Below are 22,417 nucleotides of genomic sequence, written 5' to 3' on the forward strand. Positions count from 1 at the left end.
GGCGGTTACCTTCGGGGTCGTTATTGTAGTGAGTAGTGACAATGTATTTGTTGCTTGCCAGTGGTTGATGAACTACATAGAGTATAGTGTGCGTAATATAGGTACAACACATAATTGCAAATTTGTTTATGATTATTGTATAGTGTAGAGTTGTATGTGCTTAATTGCGTAAAATGTTTAATGACTGTTAATTGTTAAAGTTTGTAGTTGCCTGATTTAAAATTGAACTCACTTAGCGTAACTGACTTTTAGTATGCGCACCCGACTACAGGATGAGAGGTTAGCGAGCGACATAGATCCCCGACGCCTGGCATCCATTTTTGTGTTTATGATAATTAAGACAATGTCTTAATTATTTGAATTGTAAATACCTTAGTATTCCGCTGCGATTTTAATAAGATGTTTTCAACCATTTGCGAAAGAGCAAATCCAACAAACAAGACTCGTGAGCAGGGGCAGACCCACCCTTTGGCCAAGGTGGGCGACCGCCCTCTTGAAAAAAATTTAGGCAAAAAACCCGACCGCACCCCTTGAAAATATGATTGAACACCTCATCTGTACCGCCGACAAATAATTCCAGGGTCTAATCGTGAGTGTCTAGCGTTTCAAATCACTCAATAACATATGCCCACCTGACACATCTCTTTTCATGAACAAGCCCTTATCTTTATAGTGATTTCCAAAAACACCCTTTTGCTATATATGAATTGAAACAGAGTCCACTATATTTTTTTAAACCAAATACTAAAAATATAATCCCGGTTATATATAAACTAACAACACCAAATGTTTATTTTGTAATTTGATAATAGTTATAAATTATAAATATGATAACTCTTATTAACTTCTACTTATAAAAGTTTTCAAATTCTTGTATCACCTTATGTCTGTTTCAATCGACCGACTTATAATCGTGTTGCTTATGGTTTTTCGATTTAGATCATTAAGTGCGCAAAACACGGTCTACACTCTACGGTTTGGTTTTGTGTATCCGACCTGACAAAAGTAAACTCGCTTTTCAAGTTAAGTGTGTTGGTGTTTGAGTTTTACGGTCCAGTCGCAACTCACGAGTCCTCGCAACTAGTTTAGATTATTTTTTTTATATATATATGATAAGATAAGATAGGATTCTAGTTAAATAATACATATAAATAAATATATTAATAATTAATATTAACAATAATATTAACAAGGAAAAAATAGAGGGGGGCTCAAGCGTGAGAGATTGTTGTTGTGTTGCACATCATTCTGACACCGTCCCGGATTTACCTCGCTAGGTTTCTCTGATCATCAAAACTCCAATTCTCAATTCCAATCCAACAGAGAAACCGAGACGGAGATGACTTAGGGTTTATGTTTCAGATTCACTCCATAATTCACTTCCATTCACATCAACAACAACAACAACAAACATGAAGACCACACCTGCATCCCTACACGATCTCTCATCTTCATCTACATCTTCACCGCCTCATCGAAAGTCAGATTCTATTCTTTAATCTACTACTTTCTTTCAATTTTTCAATTACTTCAGTTTCGTATTGTGTATTCTAGGAATCTCGATTGATTGATGTTGAATTTTGGTAGTTTAATTGGATACTTGATTGTGTGATGTGTGAATTTCATGTGTTAATACAGTTTAGTAGTCAGATTTGGTTTTGTTTCGTGAGGTTAGGGGAAGTATGTTGTTTTTCGGATTTAGTTTGTTAGAAATTGAGCTAGATCTTTCTACTTTTTAATAATTGAGTTTCTTGATCACTTGATGTAGAATTTAGGAATATCGATTAATTGATGTTGAGATTTGGTAGTTTAATCGGATACTTGATTGTGTGATGTGTAAATTTGATGTGTTGATACTATTTTGGTAGTTCGGTTAGGTTTTGGTATAAGATTGGGGGAAGTATGTTGTTTTTCGGATTTAGTTTGTTAGAAATGGTGCTAGATCTTTCAGATTTTCAATAACTTGTGTTTCTTAATGTAGAATTTGGGAATCTCGATTGATTGATGTTGAATTTTGGTAGTTTAATCGGATACTTGATTGTGTGATGTGTGAATTTGATGTGTTGATACAGTTTAGTTGTCAGATTTGGTTTTGTTTCGTGAGGTTAGGGGAATTATGTTGTTTTTTGAATTTAGTTTGTTAGAAATTGAGCTAGATCTTTCAACTTTTTAATGATTAAGTTTCTTGATCACTTGATGTAGAATTTAGGAATATCGATTAGTTGATGTTGAGTTTTGGTAGTTTAATCGGATACTTGATTGTGTGATGTGTAAATTGGATGTGTTGATACTGTTTTGGTAGTTAGATTAGGTTTTGGTATGAGATTGGGGGAAGTATGTTGTTTTTCGGATTTAGTTTGTTAGAAATGGAGCTAGATCTTTCGGATTTTCAATAACTTGTGTTTCTTAATGTAGAATTTGGGAATCTCGATTGATTGATGTTGAATTTTGGTAGTTTAATCGGATACTTGATTGTGTGATGTGTGAATTTGATGTGTAAATACAGTTTAGTTGTCAGATTCGGTTTTGTTTCGTGAGGTTAGGGGAAGTATGTTGTTTTTCGGATTTAGTTTGTTAGAAATTGAGCTAGATCTTTCAATTTTTTAATAATTGAGTTTCTTGATCACTTGATGTAGAATTTAGGAATATCGATTAATTGATGTTGAGTTTTGGTAGTTTAATCGGATACTTGATTGTGTGATGTGTAAATTGGATGTGTTGATACTGTTTTGGTAGTTTGATTAGGTTTTGGTATGAGATTGGGGAAGTATGTTGTTTTTCGGATTTAGTTTGTTAGAAATGGAGCTAGATCTTTCAGATATTCAATAACTTGTGTTTCTTAATGTAGAATTTGGGAATCTCGATTGATTGATGTTGAATTTTGGTAGTTTAATCGGATACTTGATTGTGTGATGTGTGAATTTGATGTGTTGATACAGTTTAGTTGTCAGATTCGGTTTTGTTTCGTGAGGTTAGGGGAAGTATGTTGTTTTTCGGATTTAGTTTGTTAGAAATTGAGCTAGATCTTTCAACTTTTTAATAATTGAGTTTCTTGATGTAGAATTTAGGAATATCGATTGATTGATGTTGCGTTTTGGTAGTTTGATCGGATACTTGATCGTGTGATGTGTAAATTTGATGTGTTGGTACTGTTTTGGTAGTTTGATTAGGTTTTGGTATGAGATTGGGGGAAGTATGTTGTTTTTCGGATTTAGTTTGTTAGAAATGGAGCTAGATCTTTCGGATTTTCAATAACTTGTGTTTCTTAATGTAGAATTTGGGAATCTCGATTGATTGATGTTGAATTTTGGTAGTTTAATCGGATACTTGATTGTGTGATGTGTGAATTTGATGTGTTGATACAGTTTAGTTGTCAGATTCGGTTTTGTTTCGTGAGGTTAGGGGAAGTATGTTGTTTTTCGGATTTAGTTTGTTAGAAATTGAGCTAGATCTTTCAATTTTTTAATAATTGAGTTTCTTGATCACTTGATGTAGAATTTAGGAATATCGATTAATTGATGTGGAGTTTTGGTAGTTTAATCGGATACTTGATTGTGTGATGTGTAAATTGGATGTGTTGATACTGTTTTGGTAGTTCGATTAGGTTTTTGTATGAGATTGGGGGAAGTATGTTGTTTTTCGGATTTAGTTTGTTAGAAATGGAGCTAGATCTTTCAGATTTTCAGTAACTTGTGTTTCTTAATGTAGAATTTGGGAATCTCGATTGATTGATGTTAAATTTTGGTAGTTTAATCGGATACTTGATTGTGTGATGTGTGAATTTGATGTGTTGATACAGTTTAGTTGTCAGATTCGGTTTTGTTTCGTGAGGTTAGGGAAGTATGTTGTTTTTCGGATTTAGTTTGTTAGAAATTGAGCTAGATCTCTATAATCATTGAATTCTATGTTAGATGCTTACAGATAGTTTTAGTTTTGTTTCATATTTTGGTTTACTTGCATTTTTAACCTGTTTGTTTGTTGTAATAGTGTTAAAAGTGAGATTCAATTATCTTCATGATTAATTTGCAATTTTGTTTCAGTTTTTTGATAACTTCAGTTTCTTAATGTAAAATTTAGGAATCTCAATTGATTGATGCTGAATTTTGGTATTTTAACCGGATACTTGATTGTGTGACGTGTGAATTTGATATGTTGATACAGTTTAGTAGTCCGATTCGGCTTTGTTTCATGAGGTTATGGGAAGTAAGTTGTTTTTCGGATTTTGTTTGTTAGAAATTGAGCTAGATCTTTGTAATCATTGATTCGTATGTTGGATTACTGGTGCTTTATTTGTTACTTACTGATGAATCAGATATATTAGACTGTCATTATCTGAAAAAGTGTAAGCCGACTTTCTAGCTTATTGTTCCTTGATTGATACACAAATAGTTTCGTTTCATATTTTGGTTTACTTGCACTTTTAATCTGTTTGTTTGTTTGTTGTAATAGTGTTAATTGATTTTTCACACGCCCCCTTGCGGTATGCTCATATAATGTATATATGTGTGGGCGTAGGGGGGAAAAGTGAAAGTGCACTAATTTTAACGTTATTTTACTAATTTCGTGAAAATAACGTTAAAAGAGGGAGATGGTTAATCATGCATCATGTGGTGGCGTTGATAGCCGAAAGACAAGGGAGTACATGCACTAATCGGCGTTTGTCTCAATTGCTGAGTGCTATGTGCCTTATGTCCAAGGCTTGATGCAAAACTACAATCGAGCCGGGGGTCTCATTGGAAGCAGCCTCTCTATCCCGTAGAGGTAAGGCTGTCTACATCTCACCCTCCTCAGACCCTACCTTAGCTTTGCTATTGGTGGGATATACTGAGTATGATGATGATGATGATGATGATGATTTTTTTTTTCAGTCGGATGATTATTTTGTTTCTATTGCTGTTTTGACAGGTTTACTTTTTGTATGTTATCATACTGTATGTTGTAGCTTTGAAACAAGTGAATTGTTTTCTTAATGTTGAAAGCTACTACAATTATGTTGTGATGAGGTTTGTTGTATTCTAGGCGTCTAACTGGTTAATTTTTCAGTAGTAGGAATGTGTTCCAAATGTTGACCAGGAGAGAGATAGCTCCAAGAATAAAAAAGCATGTGTCGAGAAGGCATAGAGGTAGAAATTTTGATCTCAACCATAGAAGATATGTTAAGCCCAACAGTGAAAGTGCAAGGGATTCAAGGCGCGAACTTCTTTCATGGTACTTACGTAGATCCCAAAGTTTTATTTATGTTGCTCATACTGTCATATATCTGTCTTAATTTAAAGGTGGAAAATTTGACCCGTTTGCTTATGAATGAGTCCATTCGGGTTGTATTTTTTCTTTATAGGTGAATGAGTCCCGCCATTTTTGACCCCCACAAAAAATTACATGATTTTGACCTGTTATGCAAGTCCCGACCCGCTTCTTTTGTCACCTCTAAGTTGTTTATTTGATGTAAATTAAAATATGTAAAAGTACAATTGTATAGTGTTTCAATTTTGATTGCTTGTATAGGGTGGAAACCGAGTCTTTGGGGTGGTTATCAGCCAAATATTGTTCATTAATGCCTTCACCGAGGTCGACTATTGCAGCAGCATTTAGTCCGGATGGGAAAATTCTTGCTTCTACTCAGTATGTTCTTGGTTGTCTTTGTTATCTTATTAGATGTTATCTCTATAGTTTTAAATAATTGAATTTTTTGGGATTTGACAGTGGTGATCATACTGTTAAAATAATTGACTGCCAAACTGGAAAGTGTTTAAAGGTTTTGAGTGGACATAGACGAACACCTTGGGTGGTACGTTTTGCTGCTAGCTTCTTCTTTGAACATATGCCACACTAATTTTTTTATTTTGATATTTAAACTCATACATAAAGTCTCAGATAGACATTCGCTGATTTGTTAATTTGTTAATGTGCTGATATTGATTTTACAGGTTAGATTCAACCCGTTGCATCCGGAAATACTTGCTAGTGGAAGTTTGGACCATGAAGTTCGCTTATGGAATGCAAATACATCAGAATGCATAAGATCTCGTGATTTTTGTACTTACTGAACATTCTCTTTTTCCTTAGTAAATCGATTAAACAAATGGAAACTGTTTAAGCCCTTAAGGGTTTATCATTTAGGATATATGAGCACATACTTACATGGGAATTTTAACCCATTTACCTATAGATGGGTCGAATTGGATTATGTTTGATCTCTTAACCAGTCGAATGGGTTCAAAGTCATTCGAAGTGTGTTCAAATTCATAAAAACCTTGGAGTATTATTGTAATAAACTAATAATATAGTTTTCATATTCATATTCATATTTTGCACATTAATTATTTATGTTTTTTAGAGTAAACTGCCATTTTGGTCCCTGTGGTTTGGTCACTTTTGCCACTTTAGTCCAAAACTCAAACTTTTTGCATCTGGGTCCCTGTGGTTTCAGTTTTATTGCCATTTTGGTCCAAAAATGAAATCATGTCATATTTGTCTTATAAAATCCTGCAAATTTTGTCATTTTCCGCAGGGGAAAAATGATCATTTCTTTTTATAAATAAATACCATATTTTATAAGACAAATATGACGTGATTTGCCTTTGAGGAAAATGACAAAATTGCAGGATTTTATAAGACAAATATGATCTGATTTCATTTTTGGACCAAAATGGCAATAAAACTGAAACCACAGGGACCCAGATGCAAAAAGTTTGAGTTTTGGACTAAAGTGGCAAAAGTGACCAAACCACAAGGACCAAAATGGCAGTTTACTCTGTTTTTTAAAATGGATAAAGAAAAGTGTTAAGACGTAGGTCCGCCCAATCTAACTCTTTTGATTTCCGCTAATAAGTTACCCATTTTCAGACCTTATTTTGCCACCTATATGTGCAATCAGTGCACCAAGATGAAAGCTAGCACATATGCTTACGTATACTCTTATGTGTGCATATTTTTATTGTCTTACTTTTGCATTATTTGTGTACAGATCGGCCTATTGCTTCCATTGCATTTCATTCTGAAGGTGAACTGCTTGCAGTTGCTGCAGGCCATAAGGTCTTGATACCAATTTAACTGCACTCATGTCTCTTAATGCTGTTTTGGTCTAGATATTTGGTGAAGTTAAATTCAATATGTTGACTGTAGCTTTTCTATTTCAGCTGTATTTGTGGCAGTACAACAGTAGAGGTGAGACTTCTTCACCTGCTATTATATTGAGGACTAGACGTTCTCTTCGTGCTGTGCATTTCCATCCACATGCTGCTCCACTTCTATTAACCGCCGAGGTAATCTCAAATGGGTAAAGAAGGTAGCTAAAATGGAATCTGTCAAACGAACCAATGGGTCAAATGTGCTGAAAGTCGCTCAAAGTGTATATTTAATGCACAAAACGCTGTATAATTTACAGTTTTTTACTGCAATAGTTTTCCAACCCAATGTTATTTGTACTAAAATTACCTGTTTTGACCTGAACATTTTTGACCCCGTGTAGGCCTGTAAACGAACCGAATGAACATTAATAAGGGCATGTTCGTGTTCGTTCATTCAACTTTAACAGAACATGAACATATAATTGAACACATTTTTTGGTTCATGTTCGTTTATTAATAAAATAAAATAAAATGAGCATGATCGTGTTCGTTTATGTCCGTTCGTATAAAACCTAAACGAATAGTTCACGAACGTAAACGAACATAAACAAACAAACTCATACGAACAAGATTTAATAAACATAACAAACACAATTCGACGTAATCGGCCAAACATAAATGAACATAAAGTAGTTTTGTTTATATAAGTAAGTGATTAATTACGATAAGTTTCATTCTAAAGCCCATGTTTTATCACTAGGAAGCCCAATTACTAAGGAGTTATTTTCGTATAAGTAGTTAGAAATCCCGTTTAACGTTTATGTTTATACAAATATAACTACATATATGTTTATTAAAATTTAAACGAACGTAAATAAACGAACATATATGAAAAACATAAACGGACATTCACGTACATAAATGAACAAAACGTGTGTTCATGTTAATTTGTTTAATTAATTGAACAAAAGAATTTGTTGATGTTCATTCGTTTATTTTAACAAACGAACATAAACGAATTTCCTACAACAGTTCATGAACGTTTGGTTTCTTTTACAGGCCTAACCCCGTGCCAACCTGCCTGTTTTTTCATCTTTAGTGTGAAATTATTTGAAACTTAAAATATGTTTTGAATCATTAAACTGGTGTTGCAGGTGAATGATCTTGACTCTTCAGATTCTACAATGGCACCCGCAACATCTCAGGCTTATATGCATTACCCCCCTCCTGCTGTATATATGGGCAATATGCATCGCATTGACCGTTTGAGTTTAGCAGCTGAATTACCATTAGTACCCTTACAGTTAATGCAGACTGATGGTGCTGGTGCTTCAAACATGAATATATCTGGTGTTGAAGATATGGGGTCAAGTCAGTTGGGTCGGGATTCAGGTTTGGACCCGTTAAGAGAACATGTACGTTGGGAACTACCGTTTATGCAAGGATGGTTAATGGGTCAAAGTCAAAACCAAGCAGGCCCACCACCAACTTTTCCTCTCGGTGGTAGTCCACATAGATATACGGTTGCAACCGAGCCACCGTTCAACATAAATCTCGGTCAAACCAATGAGGCAACTGATGGGGTTGACTCGATTCCTATGATGAATATAATACAATCTCAAATATCTGCGTCACTTACTGCTACTGCAGCCGCTGAGTTGCCTTGTACTGTAAAGCTAAGAATATGGTCTCATGATATAAAAAATCCATGTGCCTTGCTCAAGCCTGAAAGTTGTCGTTTAGTAATACCACATGCTGTCCTTTGCAGGTATAACGGGCTGCTTAAAATAAATTATAACAATTGAAGTCACTAATTTTGATCCGATTCGTTTATTCTGTAAAACAGACTGTTATAAGTAACAAGTTTTTTTCTTTAGTGTGGAATGGGTAAATATGGCATTTTTTGTGTTTTAAAAGGGTAAATATGAAATTATAGTTTTGCGACTTTCGTTCAAAGGTTTGTTTTTTCGCATCTGGATCCAAAAGCTTTGAAATCTTGCCATTTCATCCGGCTCGTTAACTCCATCCATTTTTCTTCGTTAAGTCAGGGGTATTTTTTTTTTGTTAACTTAAAGGGCAATTCGGTCTTTTTCACTTTATGTAAAAAGATTGAATACCCATGAAAAGGACTGAATTGCCCTTTAAGTTAACAAAAAAGACGGAAATACCCTTTTAAAACAGACTGTTATAAGTAACTAGAGTTATCTTCTTTAATTTGGAAGGGGTAAGTATGGCATTCTGTTTTACAAGGGTAAATATGATATTATGAAATTTAGACGGATATATATTAAATTAATTCTTTTTTTAATGTATAAGGTTTGATAGCTTTTTTAACAAGGTGTGTGGTGATGATGTTGTTGCAGTGAAATGGGTGCCCATTTTTCACCATGTGGGAGATATCTAGCTGCGTGTGTTGCATGTGTACTTCCTCAGTTTGAAGCTGATTCCGGGATATCAACGCAACTCCATCAAGATGTGAGCAGGGCCGGAACATCTCCTACACGCCATCCAATCTCTGCTCGCCACGTCATCTATGAACTTAGAGTATATTCACTTGAGGAGGCCACGTAAGCTCAATTATTCTCACTGAGGAGTTCAGCTTTCTTTTCGTATGCTAAATTGTATTCTGACAGTTATTATAATTATGCAGCTTTGGTTCGGTACTTATCTCGAGGCCTATTAGAGCTGCTCACTGTTTAACTTCCGTCCAGGTAAGTTTCTTTACATTCTTCATTCATTTCTTTATTTTATATATGGTAAATTACGTTAAGAGTTAATTGCCAACCATCTAACCTTGAAAAAATCCAAAAGTTTAAATTCCATGTTTTTAAATGTAATCTTCTTTTGCTTTTACATTCCAATACGCTCATTTGTAATTTTGTATATGAACTGGTTTTTTACCCGCCGTACGTGAAATGATAACGTATAGACTACAATCGACCAGACTCGTTTCCGAACTAAATTTACGTCAAAACGCATGATAACTCAAATTTATACCGTCGAATCAAAACGTATTACATTTGACCCGATTTGTTTCCAAACAAAATTTACGTCAAAACACAGTCCAACTCATAACGTACATAAAAAAACATTTTATCTTTGACCCGACTCGTTTTCAAACAAAAGTTACGTTAAAGCGTAGACGAACTCGAATTTATAGTCGTTCATAAAAATAAAAACGTAAGAAATGAATTTTGGGTAAGCTCGAAACTTTAGAAACTTGAGGGGGGCAAGGTGACATTTAAAAAGTTAGAGGGTTACCTTTGACATTATAGCAAAGTTTAGGGGTAGAATGGGTTACATGTCAAAAGTTTGAGGGTTAAAGAGAAATTAGAAAGTATGAGGGCCTTTTTTGTCAAGTTAGAAATTTGAGGGGTGAATTTATACAATTTTTCATGAGTTAAAGATGCTATAATAATCTCTTATCTTCTGTTTCCTGCAGTTTTCACCTAGTTCTGAGCACATACTGCTTGCTTATGGCCGTCGTCATAGTTCTCTTCTAAGAAGCATTGATATCAATGGTGACACCTCCTTATCAATTTACACAGTTTTGGAGGTAAATATTTCACTATTTTCACTCCGTTATCCAACTTTCAAAATTTACTCCCTCAAATATTCACTGTTACCCGACCTGCCTGTTTTGTCATGCTTAGTTTAGGTTTATAAGTTTTCAAGTTTTGTGATGTTAAAATTTCAGGTATATAGAGTTTCAGATATGGAACTCGTGAGTGTGCTTCCGAGTGCAGAAGACGAGGTGAATGTAGCTTGTTTTCACCCTTTCTCTGGTGGAGGTATCGTCTATGGGACAAAGGTTTGTATTCCTTCATATCTTTTACACGTTACGTTTATATGGAATCATATTTATTTAAGAGTAAATTGCCATTTTCGTCCCTGAGGCTTGGTCAGTTTTGCTACTTTCGTCCAAAGGTTTGTTTTTCCACATATGGATTTTGAAATCTTGCCATTTTTATCTGGCTCGTTAACTCCATCCATTTTTCTCTGTTAATTTAGGGGTATTTTGGTCTTTTTTGCTTACTTAAAGGGCAATTCGGTCTTTTTACTCTATGTAAAAAGACCGATCACCCCTGAAAAGGTCAGAATTTCCCTTTAAGTTAACAAAAAAAACGGAAATACTCTTGACTTAACGGAGAAAAATGAATGAAGTTAACAAGCCAAGTGAAAATGGCAAAATTTAAAACCTTTTGAATCCAGATGCGGAAAAACAAACCTTTGGACGAAAATCGCAAAACTGTCCAGACCTCAGGGGCGAAAAATGGCATTTTACTCTTCATTTAATTAAGAGTTAATTACTGTTTTCGTCCCTGTGGTTTGTCAAAAATCACTATTTCAGTCCACTAGTTTAAAAATTGCGATTTCAGTCCCTGTGGTTTCACTTTCGTAACCATTTCAGTCCCTGTGGTTTCACTTTTGTAACCATTTCAATCCATTTATTCTGTTAGTACAGGGACTGAAATGGTTACGAGGTCAAGGTGGACTGAAATGGTTACGAAAGTGAAACTACAGGGACTGAAATCGCAATTTTTAAACTAATGGACTGAAATAGTGATTTTTGACAAACCACAGGGACGAAAACAGTAATTAACTCTTTAATTAATTAAATACAATATGCAAAGAAGATTGACCAAAAAACCTGCAACCTTTAATATATCTGTTCAACATTTTATTTTCTTCAAAGTTTTGTTTAAACTCGATTGATTCACATTTATAATTATGTGTCTTTGCAGGAAGGTAAGCTTAGAATCCTTCAGTTTAACGGTGCTCGCGGGACAAATTTTACCAGACCTGATAACTATCTTGAAGCACAAATGGTCGATGTTGAATAATAGTACAGGTAACTAACTATATGATGTTTAAAAGTCGTATTCAAAATGTTTTCTTAAAAACTAAAGGTTTAATGTCACAATGAGACGCTTAGGGGTGCTAAATGGGTCGTGTTCGCAGGTTGGCGGGTTCAACCCGACCCGAACCCGAAAATTTACACGAACCCGAACCCAAACCCGAAAAGCGTATCATACATATGAACCCGAACATGACCCGAAATTTCGTAGGTTGACCCGAACACAACCCGTTCAACCTAAATTTTTTAAATTTTTCTAAAATTAATATACTAAAATTAAAATTTACTTAAAAAACACAAATGTATATAATGATATCATATTTAAATTACAAAATCTATCCTTGTAGGAATAAAGAGGTTGCTTCCAGTGAGACCCCCGGCTCGGTAGTAGTTTTGCATCAAGCATTGGACATTTTTTAAGTTATAATCAAGGCATAAAACACACACCCCATTTAATTTACATCATAAAATATACTGTAAAAAATTATAATATAGTATAAATGTGTTAAACGGGTCAACCCGCCAACCTGACCAGGTTAACCCAAACCTGACCCGCTAACCTAAACAGGTTCGCGGGTTCAACCTGAAATTGACCCGAACCCGTTTAGACTAAACCTAAACCCGCGAATTTCGTGTTAGGTTCGTGTCGGGTTTTCGGGTCGTGTTAAAAATTCACACCCCTAGAGACGCTGAACCTCCATTTTGCTTGCAGGAGCGTGCACCAGCTATCCTAACCGATGCTGCTAGCTGGATTTGGTTCCATGGACTACTGCTTTGGTTTTTCTTTCACTCACTTTTGACCGTTTTTTCTTTTTTTTTTTTTTTTTTGGTATGTTTGACCATGTACAATATGTTTATTAACAGGGCAGTTGGTACACCCGAAATGGCCATTTCCCGTGGCTGCTTTTCGGTTGTCTGTAGGTTTAAGTGATCCACCATGTACTGTAATTATCGATGCTTGTTTGTTTTCTTGTTGTAGTTAACTTGTAAAGATTTTCTTTCCTGATTTTTTTGGTGAATGGTGTTTTTTTCTGTTTGCTTTACCTCATAGTTCATGCTTGCATACATGATAAAAAAAAACCTTGTGTACTGTTGTTTTTTCTCCATCTGAATCCCCATCTCCAAAATATAAAGATTTTGCTATAGTGAAGCTTTATCACAATCAATATTTATGTCTTGTACCTCCAAACATTTTTTGTTTGTACCTAAAGCATTGTAGTTTGTACTAAAGAAATAATATAGAAAAGAATATATAGATAAAGTTGGAGATTATGATGCGAGAGGTTATCGCTTTTTTGAAGGGTGATGCTATATGTACACCGTAATTAATCAACTCATTTTTTATATAAAATCATTTGTAAAATCATTTCTAAGCTATATGTACAACATTTAACATTTATTTAAAGGGTGATGCTATAATATATATATATTTTTTTTATATAAAATCATATGTCATAATCATTTCTAAGCTATATGTACATCACTAATCAATTTTTTAAGGGTGATGCTATAAAACCATTTCTTTAATAAAATCATATGTACACCATAATTAATCAACTCAATATTTTTTTTGTTTATGCAAGTTTCTAAGTGTTTATACCAACCAGGGTTGGTTCCGGTACAAACCATATTTATTCTACAAACTGTAAGAACAGATCCTAACACTTAAAAAAAAGTTAAATTAGCACATAACAAAACAATACATACATAAAAGTAGCACATTTGAATTATATTAGCACATGAAAATTAATGAAGATAATTGATTTTAGCACATATTTGAATGATATCAATACTTTTCTTAATCAGCACATTGAAAACAAAAGAAAGATCCAAATTAAAAATTAATTGCTTGTTAGCATCTTTTATAGGGAATTCGATATAACTGATATTATTTAGGATATTATTTTATCATTTCTCTATAATTGGTTGGATGCAACGTGACACTTTTTAAATGATTCTTACAGTGTGTATGCGAAATATGGTTTGTATTTGATTCTACTCCTATACCAACCTTTTCCTCCCTCATAATTAATCAACTCAATTTTTTTTTTTATAAAATCATTTGTAACATATTGGTTAGAAAATGTTTCAAAAATCGTTATATTTATTTTTAATTTTTTGTTAGTAACGATTTAAGAAATAATAATAATAATAAATTTCAAAATATTTTTTTAATTGCACTTTCTAAGCTTCTTTTTTATCATGATTTTTACTTGATCAATTTCTGTTTATTTTGCAAAAGAGACTTTAATTTCTTTTAAGAAAATAAAAGCTACGATTTTTATATATAGATTCTTAGAAAAAAATTCAAACTAAAAATATTAATTTTTTAAGATTACTTTTTAACCTTTCAAATATTTTTTTGAGTAAACTTCCGTTTTGCTCCCTGTGGTTTGGTCAGTTTAACGGTTTTGCCCCAAACCTTTAAAAATAGTCATTTTACTCCCTGATGTTTTAGTTTTGTTGCCAGTTTGCTCCCTGCGGGGAGCAAAATGGAAAAACAAACAATTTGGATGGAGTTAGAGGCGGGGAGCAAACTGGCAAAAAAACCGAAACATCAGGGAGTAAAATGACTATTTTTAAAGGTTTGGAGCAAAACCGTTAAAGTGACCAAACCACAGGGAGCAAAACAGAAGTTTACTCTATTTTTTTTAAACAAATTTACACATACCTAAGAAATTTTAAAAAAAATATAAATACGTGGCTTCGCTTGTTACCATATTGAGCTACTTAAAAACACACACGTCACATCGTCTTTCTTTATTTCTTTCTTTCTGAAATTGTACAGTAACACAATACGATTCTTTTAAATAAGAATGTCTGCAATGGCGTACGTGGACCCACGAACACCTACGTGGTGGAGAGAAGGTTGAGGTAGAAAAGAGAGAGCGAAAAACGATGTTTTATGTACCAAGGTGCATGTGCAAAGACCCCTACACACATTATTATTTTAAGAGGGAGAAATGAAGGGAGGTCCATGGGAAGGAGAGAGAAAGAAAGAAGAGTTTCGACCGAAAAAAGTCCACTGTTGATGCTCTATTGACAAACCTCAGAAAATTTCTTACGATTGTGTTGAACCCTATTCAAAACTTGGCCTAAAACATCAAAATCTTGTGATTTTCATCAAAACCACAACTCTTAAATTGGGTCGGTTACAACCAATCTTGTGATAGCCGCTCAGTCCAACCACTTTAACTATAAACCACTGGTGCGGCCAGTTCTGCTACGTTCTAATAGACCGGGCAATCACAATGGTGCGGCCCCTTGAACTATAAACCACCGGGCAAACCACCAACGCTTGCCTCCTCCCTTTGCCAGTTGCCCAATTTTTATGACCGAGCAGCCGATCCGGCCACTAGTTCAAAAATTGGTTACAAGTTGGACATATGCATCTTATCATTATAACTGATCTATATACATCTCATGTTATAAATGATCAATATTTGTCATAAAGGTGGCAGAACAACGTTTAAGTGCGAGTAAAAAGCGACCATCTTTTTATCTAATGCATGGTTTGATAAACATTGTCATTGTCTCATTCAACGTCCCGCTTGCGGTATGTGCATATAATGTATATATGTGTGGGCGTTTGGGGGGGGGGGGGGGCAAAAGTCAAGTGCACTAATTTAACATTATTTTACTAATTTCGTGAAAGTAACGTTAAAAGAGAGGGATGATTATCATGTGGTGGCGCTGATAACCGAAAGACAAGGGGGTACATGCACTAATCAGCAGATGTCTCAATTGCTCAGTGTTATGTGCTTTATGTCCAAGGCTTGACGCAAAACTACTATCGAGCCGGAGGTCTCACTGGAAGCAATCTCTCTATTCCTACGGGGTAGAGGTAAGGCTGGCTACATCTTACCCTCCTGAGACCCTACCTTAATTTTGCTATTGGTGAGATTTACTTAGTATGATGATGATGTCATGTCACTGTCTCATTGATCAAAACTTCCACAAGGAAAACATTACATGAATTTGCATACTACATAAAATAAGCCCTCTATCTTTATTTGTTCATCTAATCAAAATATTAATGTTAATTAATGTACACGCATTACAATAAAAATAAGTTTACCAGATACATCAGAATAGTGTTGATCAGATGTAACTTTGTTCAGGATGGAAGGGACCAATTTCCACTTTTGAAGTCTTTATAGAAACTGGATTTCTTGGAAACAACAAAAAACACTGCACCCATAAAGAAAAATATAAAAATTAGCATAAAAATAAAAGATACGTGAGGCTTAAATACAAAAGAACACGAAAACGTTTAAGGGGGTGTTTGGTGTTGCGTTTTCAAAATAGATTATGCGTTTTCAAAATAGATTTTGCGTTTTCAAAACTGCGTTTTGGAGGCAGTTTTGAAAACGCAAAATCACTTTTTCAAATTTGCGTTTTGGAGGCAGATAATCACTTTTTCATCCAAACACTTTTTTAGATTATTTATGTTTTACAAACGCAATAATCAAATAATCACTTCAAAACGTAATCCCAAACACCCTCTAAGTTTTATGGTTACAAACCTGGGATTCCGGGGATAATGAAATTCGGTTCTTTGAGAACTGCATGAAGGGTTTTTCTTTCATTCACTTTCACCCATTTGGAACGATTGTTTCCTAAAGTGCATTAAAACAAAAGAATCAAAGATGGGTTAAAATGGGCCGGTTCATTGTGTTAAATAAGATTAAAAAACAACTATATGGGTACGTTAGATAAACTTATTTAACAGTGTTTTACAAGGTTTAAAAAATTAAAAACACTTTGAGCGACTTTCAAACCGTCAACATTTATGTTATGATAACAGAAAGAAGTAAAAGATACACACACACATACCAACTGAAGAGATTTCTTTAGGTGAAGATTTAGCTGCATCTGTATCTTCATCACCGAAAGATTCAATATGGGAAGCAGCTGTACCCTGTAATAAATTGCTAAGAATTTCTTTCTTTGACAAGCAAACCCCTGATCCAGCCTGGTAAATAAAAATCAACAAAAATATTAAAAAAAAGTTATAAGAAAAAAATATACATAAATTAAACTATATATAACATTATAACATAAACCCCAACTTCTTACCTCATAGTACAACTCAATAGCATCACGAGTATACGCATTTTCTTTATCCCATGGCAACGGTTCAGCACTATCCGAAAACATGTTTGATAACTAAGGATTGACAAGTTATTCCACAATAAAAACTAATTAAGTGTTCATTCACATCTATTTTTTTTTCCTAATTTTAGTAATTTTCTGATCATATATATGAGTGAGAAAGGATATCAAGTCAAGATGAGCTGAGAACATATCGGTCTCGCAGAAATCCTCAATGAAGTCACTCGACATAACCTCTGCATAAAGAAGAAGAACGGGCCAGTGAAGCATATGATCGTTATCTAATATCGGCTTTTTCAATCCGGTTAATTCTTGAAATGTAGCCTTTCCGATCTTTATTCCTCTGTCTTCAATTGCTGACATTATGTCCTGCATAATCAGAATAGAAAACCGTATTTTAAGAAAAAGAAAACCCAAAACCGGAGGGTTCTTATTAGGGGTGTTCAAAAAAATCCGGATCCGAAACCGAATCCGAAATATCCGAAAATCCATATCCGAAATATCCGAACACCGGATAATCCGAATTTTTGGATTCGGATTCGGATATGAATTTCAAAATTTTCGGATAATCCGATTATCCGATATCCGAAAACAAATAATTTTTTTATAAGTATATATAGTATGAACATTATATTTAGTTCGAAGTATTGTAAAAATTAGTGAAAAAGTAGTAAATAATTGTATTCGTGTGAATTTATGATTGTTTTTAGTTTTAAATGTTGGAAATTTGGAAAATCGAATATAAGTTTAGTTTTAATCTATATACGAAACAGATTTTTTTATTTTTTTTTATAAATTCGGATATCCGTTTGGATATCCGAATCCGTATCCGAAATTTCGGATATCCGGAATTTCGGATACGGATTCGGATATCAATATTCACTATCCGAAATTTTCGGATATCCGAAAACCGGATAATCCGATCTTGAACACCCCTAGTTCTTATTAGAGCTAACAATTTCAAACAATACGCTTTTTACACAGGTTGCTATGTTTAATCTCAGATAGGCCAAATGGGCTGAAGGGGTTACAACTTGAAAGTCGTCCGAATTGTATGTTTAATGCATACAAGATCCTGGAGTCATTTTATTCGAAGGTGTAACATATTGTTGTATATTTATTAACTTTTGAGTAGAATGTCATTGTTGTCCCTGAGGTTTAGCCAGTTTTGCGACTTTCGTCCAAAGGTTTGCATTCCCGCATCTGTATCCAAAAGGTTTGAAATCTTGCCATTTTCATCCAGCTCGTTAACTCCATCCATTTTATCCGTTAAGTCAGGGGTATTTTCGTCTTTTTTGTTAACTTAAAGCGCAATTCGGTCTTTTGAATACTTGTACATTATGCTAAATGCTTGTACGTAAAATGAAAAAGACCGAATTGCCCTTTGAGGTAACAAAAAAGACGGAAATACCCCTGACTTAACGTCGAAAAATGGATGGAGTTAACGAGCCGGGTGAAAATGGCAAGATTTCAAACGTTTTGGATCCAGATATGGAAAAACAAACCTTTGGACAAAAGTCGCAAAACTGACCAAACCTCTGGGACGAAAATGGCATTTTACTCTTTAACTTTTTTAATAAAATAGGACAAAAAAATTTTCATTTCGACTTTCGACCCAAACCCGTTTTCCAATCCACCCAATCCTACAAACATAAGCAAGATGCAAGACCTTAGCGGTTTTCAAAGCTTTAGAAACTTGAGCCTCGCGTTGTTGAAGTTCCGATATTTGCGAATCAATTTGTTTTTTCAGTTTCTTTAGTTCTTCATTATCCGGATCTTGATCGAGTCCTTTTTCACTAAAGGCCTTTGCTTCAACCAACTTATTAACAGATAATGATGCTTTAGCCGCTCTATAATAAGCCTACGAATTCAACAAACACACATACACATAATCACATACTAATAATAATTTGAGAAGAAATTGCAAAATATATTACAAATATCGAGTAAACAACAAAAATAAAAACCTTAATGTTTGTTGGGGACAGCTTTATGGCTTCCTCTGAATCGGAAAGAGCGCGCCCGTAATTTCCAAGTAGTAAATTAACATGTGCTCTATTAGAATGAAGTATCGAGGTCTCGGTGTCAGTTAAGGCCTTCTGATTTATGGCCCGTGTATAACAGTTGATAGCTTGTTGATAATGTTTCTTTCCCATCTTGACATACTTGTTACCTTCTTCCTATATTACCAAACAACCCAATGAAATCCACCAACGATAGAAATATATAAATATGAAACATAATTTGATTATGCTATTCTGCTTAGTGTAAAATCGTTACTACTTTTTACCTCAAAACTGATCAGAATTATCGTTTGGTTAAGCGTAAAACATTAATAACTATACTGAACTGAATATATAAAATTACACATGAATCATGATAATAGAGTATTCCAAGGAATGAAAAATCGAAAACCTAAACCATAGTTGTTAAAAGCCATTGCCTCTTGCGCCTAGGCCCATTTTTCAGGCGAGGCGAGGCAGTTGCGCTTTAAGGAGAAAAAAATGCGCTTTAATTCTCCAGGTGAAGGTTCAGGCGCACATTCCGGCGCGATTTCTAGATTACGGAGAGTTTCCAGCCAAATTCTCTAAATTCCGACAAGATTTTAGCCAGATTTCTACTTTCATCCAAGGAAAACTACTTTTCTACACTAATATTTTAGAACTTTTTGGTATTAAATAGATGATATAAGGTGCTATATAAAAGATTTTGTTTATTTTGTTTGAAAAATAGTTTTACTTTTTCTAATACATAATATATTTTAATTTTATTTCATTATGCGCTTTATTTTTCCCAGGCGCTCGCTTTTTTTGCGCTTTGCGCCTAGGCCCCAGGCGAGGCCTATGCGCCTTGAGTGCGCCTAGCGCCTTTAATAACTATGACCTAAACGACAACTTTGAACCGTAATCCATTTGAATTTCTAGGGTTCACAGAGATGTCTTCTAATACAACTTTAAGAACAATGAAAACAGCAAATTATTCAACAATCAACTAGTTTAACCATCTCAACAATGAACCGAATAGTGAATTAGAGCTAAATCGACGTATTCATCCACCGCACCCGGTTATAAACACTAATTTTTTTTTATCACTTTACAGTTCATTTGAATTTCTACGGATCACAAATTCTTCATTACAGCTTCGGTATCAAAAAAAAAAAAAAAAACAGACAATAACTCATTAACTTACTAGTCTAAATGTTTAACCATCATCATAATAAACTAAACAGAGAATTAGAGCTAAATTTGCTGTATTTATCATTACACCGGGTCATAGTTGTTAATGGCGAATAGCAACAGATAGCGATAAGGTACCTATATGCTACATAGCGAATATCGATAAATAGCGGGCGCTATTTTATAAACAGCGATACACTAGGAAAAAAAATTAAAAATTTTATATGTATATTATATCAAAATACCTTGGTATATACGCTATTTTACATGTATATTCTATGCAGTTAATATCGGTGATATATCGGTTATATCGGTCATATCGGTCGCTTAGTAAAATATCTGTGTCAAATATCGGTCAAAAAATCGGTACCGATATTATCGGCGATATTGACCGATATAACCGATATATCACTGAATTATTGGTGTTAAATTGCTATATATATAAACTCTGCATTATATTAAAATTACTGATATCCCACCGATATCTCACCGAGATAACCTATATTTCAAATATCGGTCCTTGACTGATATCCGATATTTTACCGCATTAACTGCATAGTGTATATTTAACAAAAACCTAAAATCCAACTATTTTATAGCTATATTTAATCGCTATTTATACTAAAAAAATATTGAAATCCCGCTATTTATGACTACATACCCTGTAACTCGACCTATACGCTACACTATTCGCTATATTGACGGCTATTGACAACTATGCACCAGGTTATTATAATCACTACTTTTTTCACTTCAAAACTTAATTAGAAGCCTTTTGTTTAAGCATTTATGTCAACAACAATATCAAAATATACATACACATCACACCAGCACTAGATTTAGGTTAAAATAAATATGAAAACCTAAACAACAACTTTGATATATATAATATAGTCAATTACTTAATTAATCCGAATTACTACTATCATAATCTCTATCACGAGTTTAAAATCAACAAAAGCATACAATAATTTGGATAATTAAGTTCGTAAACTATGATAATAAGAAATTAAATGGTGAAATTGAAGTTAATTTGTGGTGTTTTTGTGAGTAAAAAGAGAGAGATTACTTTGAGTTCAATAGCAGCTGATTCCTTAAGAGCAGATATAGCATCAAGGTCTGCTAATTCACGCTCCGTTTGAGGTTCTGCGCCTTTTTCCATTAGCAACGCCATTCTTTTCTTCTCAGAAACTTCTCGAAGGTGTGAAGCGATTCAAGGGGAGAAGAAATGGTGATCGTTAATGGGCTAGATGGGCTGTTTGGAATTAATTTCTGGGCTCCATCACATTCGTTGTTCTAGAAGTTTTTAGAATTCGAATTTGTAAAATTTTCCGTGCGTTGCAGCGGTGTTGAAATATAAGGTAACTTGAATATGTATCGTCTAATGTATTATATCTGATGGCAAAAGATCAAATACAAATAATCTTAACATACTAAACATACAAATTGAAGGAAAACCCAAAAAGACAAGGTGACATTTTTGTAATTACCACCAACTATCAAAGTTACAACCAAAAATACCTAAAAAAACACAAATTTTTTTTTAACATTTTTTATTAAAAAATCGCTACATTTCGTTAGCAAAAAAAAAAAAAAAAAATTTTTTTTTGCTGCTACTAAAAGTAGCGATTTTTTAATAAAAAATGTTAAAAAATAAAATAAAATAATTTGTGTGTTTTATTTTTATTTTTTTTAGATTTTTTTAGGTTTTTTGAGGGGTTTAGTTTTTAGCATTTTAGCTTGGGGGAGGGGGGGTTAGGTTTTTTTTAGGTTTTTGGGGGTGGGGGGGGGTTAGGTTTTTTTTTAGGTTTTGGGGGGGGGGGGGGTTAGGTTTTTTTAGGTTTTTGGGGGGTAGGTTTTTTTTAGGTTTTTGGGGGGTGGGGGGGTGGGGTGTTTAGGTTTTTTTTGGGGGTGGGGGGAGTGGTTAGGTTTTTTTAGGTATATTTGTAGAGTAACTTTGATAGTTATTGATAATTACAAAAATGTCACCTTGTCATTTTGAGTTTTCCTTCAATTTGTATGTTTAGTATGTTAAGATTATTTGTACAAGAACTTTACCCTATATCTGATAAGACTTGTTTTTGAAGAAAATTTACGTTAAAATGTAAACCAACTGAAAATGTACATAAAAAACACAAAAACGTATTATATTTGACTCGACTTATTTGCGAAAGAAAATTATGTCTAGATATTAACCA

General features: G+C 34.0%; 2 protein-coding genes across 4 annotated transcripts; one reads left to right on the plus strand and one right to left on the minus strand.

Annotated features, from left to right (window-relative positions):
* Positions 1–1,165: 1,165 nt before the first annotated feature.
* LOC110883951 lies at positions 1,166–12,971 on the plus strand. 3 transcript variants are annotated; one of them, XM_022131616.2, is made up of 15 exons: positions 1,166–1,480; positions 5,044–5,208; positions 5,506–5,622; positions 5,704–5,788; positions 5,928–6,036; positions 6,968–7,035; positions 7,140–7,265; positions 8,225–8,838; positions 9,434–9,637; positions 9,721–9,781; positions 10,513–10,626; positions 10,768–10,881; positions 11,816–11,922; positions 12,276–12,312; positions 12,641–12,960. In XM_022131616.2, the coding sequence occupies exons 1-13, from the start codon at positions 1,413–1,415 to the stop codon at positions 11,912–11,914; spliced, it is 1,944 nt and encodes a 647-aa protein (XP_021987308.1). In that variant the 5' UTR covers positions 1,166–1,412; the 3' UTR covers positions 11,915–11,922; positions 12,276–12,312; positions 12,641–12,960. The 3 variants fall into 3 exon arrangements, with proteins under 3 accessions (XP_021987308.1, XP_021987307.1, XP_021987309.1); XM_022131615.2 differs by lacking the exon at positions 12,276–12,312 and having other exon boundaries at positions 12,641–12,971; XM_022131617.2 differs by lacking the exon at positions 12,276–12,312 and having other exon boundaries at positions 1,182–1,480; positions 5,047–5,208; positions 12,641–12,971.
* A 2,898-nt stretch (positions 12,972–15,869) lies between these two features.
* LOC110883950 (tetratricopeptide repeat protein 4 homolog) lies at positions 15,870–21,471 on the minus strand. The gene is made up of 8 exons (XM_022131614.2): positions 21,289–21,471; positions 19,011–19,223; positions 18,713–18,904; positions 17,212–17,412; positions 17,008–17,088; positions 16,765–16,903; positions 16,455–16,547; positions 15,870–16,119 (listed from the first exon to the last, which is right to left on the minus strand). Exons 1-8 carry the CDS (start codon positions 21,391–21,393, stop codon positions 16,046–16,048), a joined length of 1,098 nt encoding a protein of 365 aa, XP_021987306.1. The 5' UTR covers positions 21,394–21,471; the 3' UTR covers positions 15,870–16,045.
* Positions 21,472–22,417: the final 946 nt, after the last annotated feature.

The sequence above is a fragment of the Helianthus annuus genome, chromosome 10 (genome assembly GCF_002127325.2).
Source record: "Helianthus annuus cultivar XRQ/B chromosome 10, HanXRQr2.0-SUNRISE, whole genome shotgun sequence".
Classification (NCBI taxonomy): domain Eukaryota; kingdom Viridiplantae; phylum Streptophyta; class Magnoliopsida; order Asterales; family Asteraceae; genus Helianthus; species Helianthus annuus.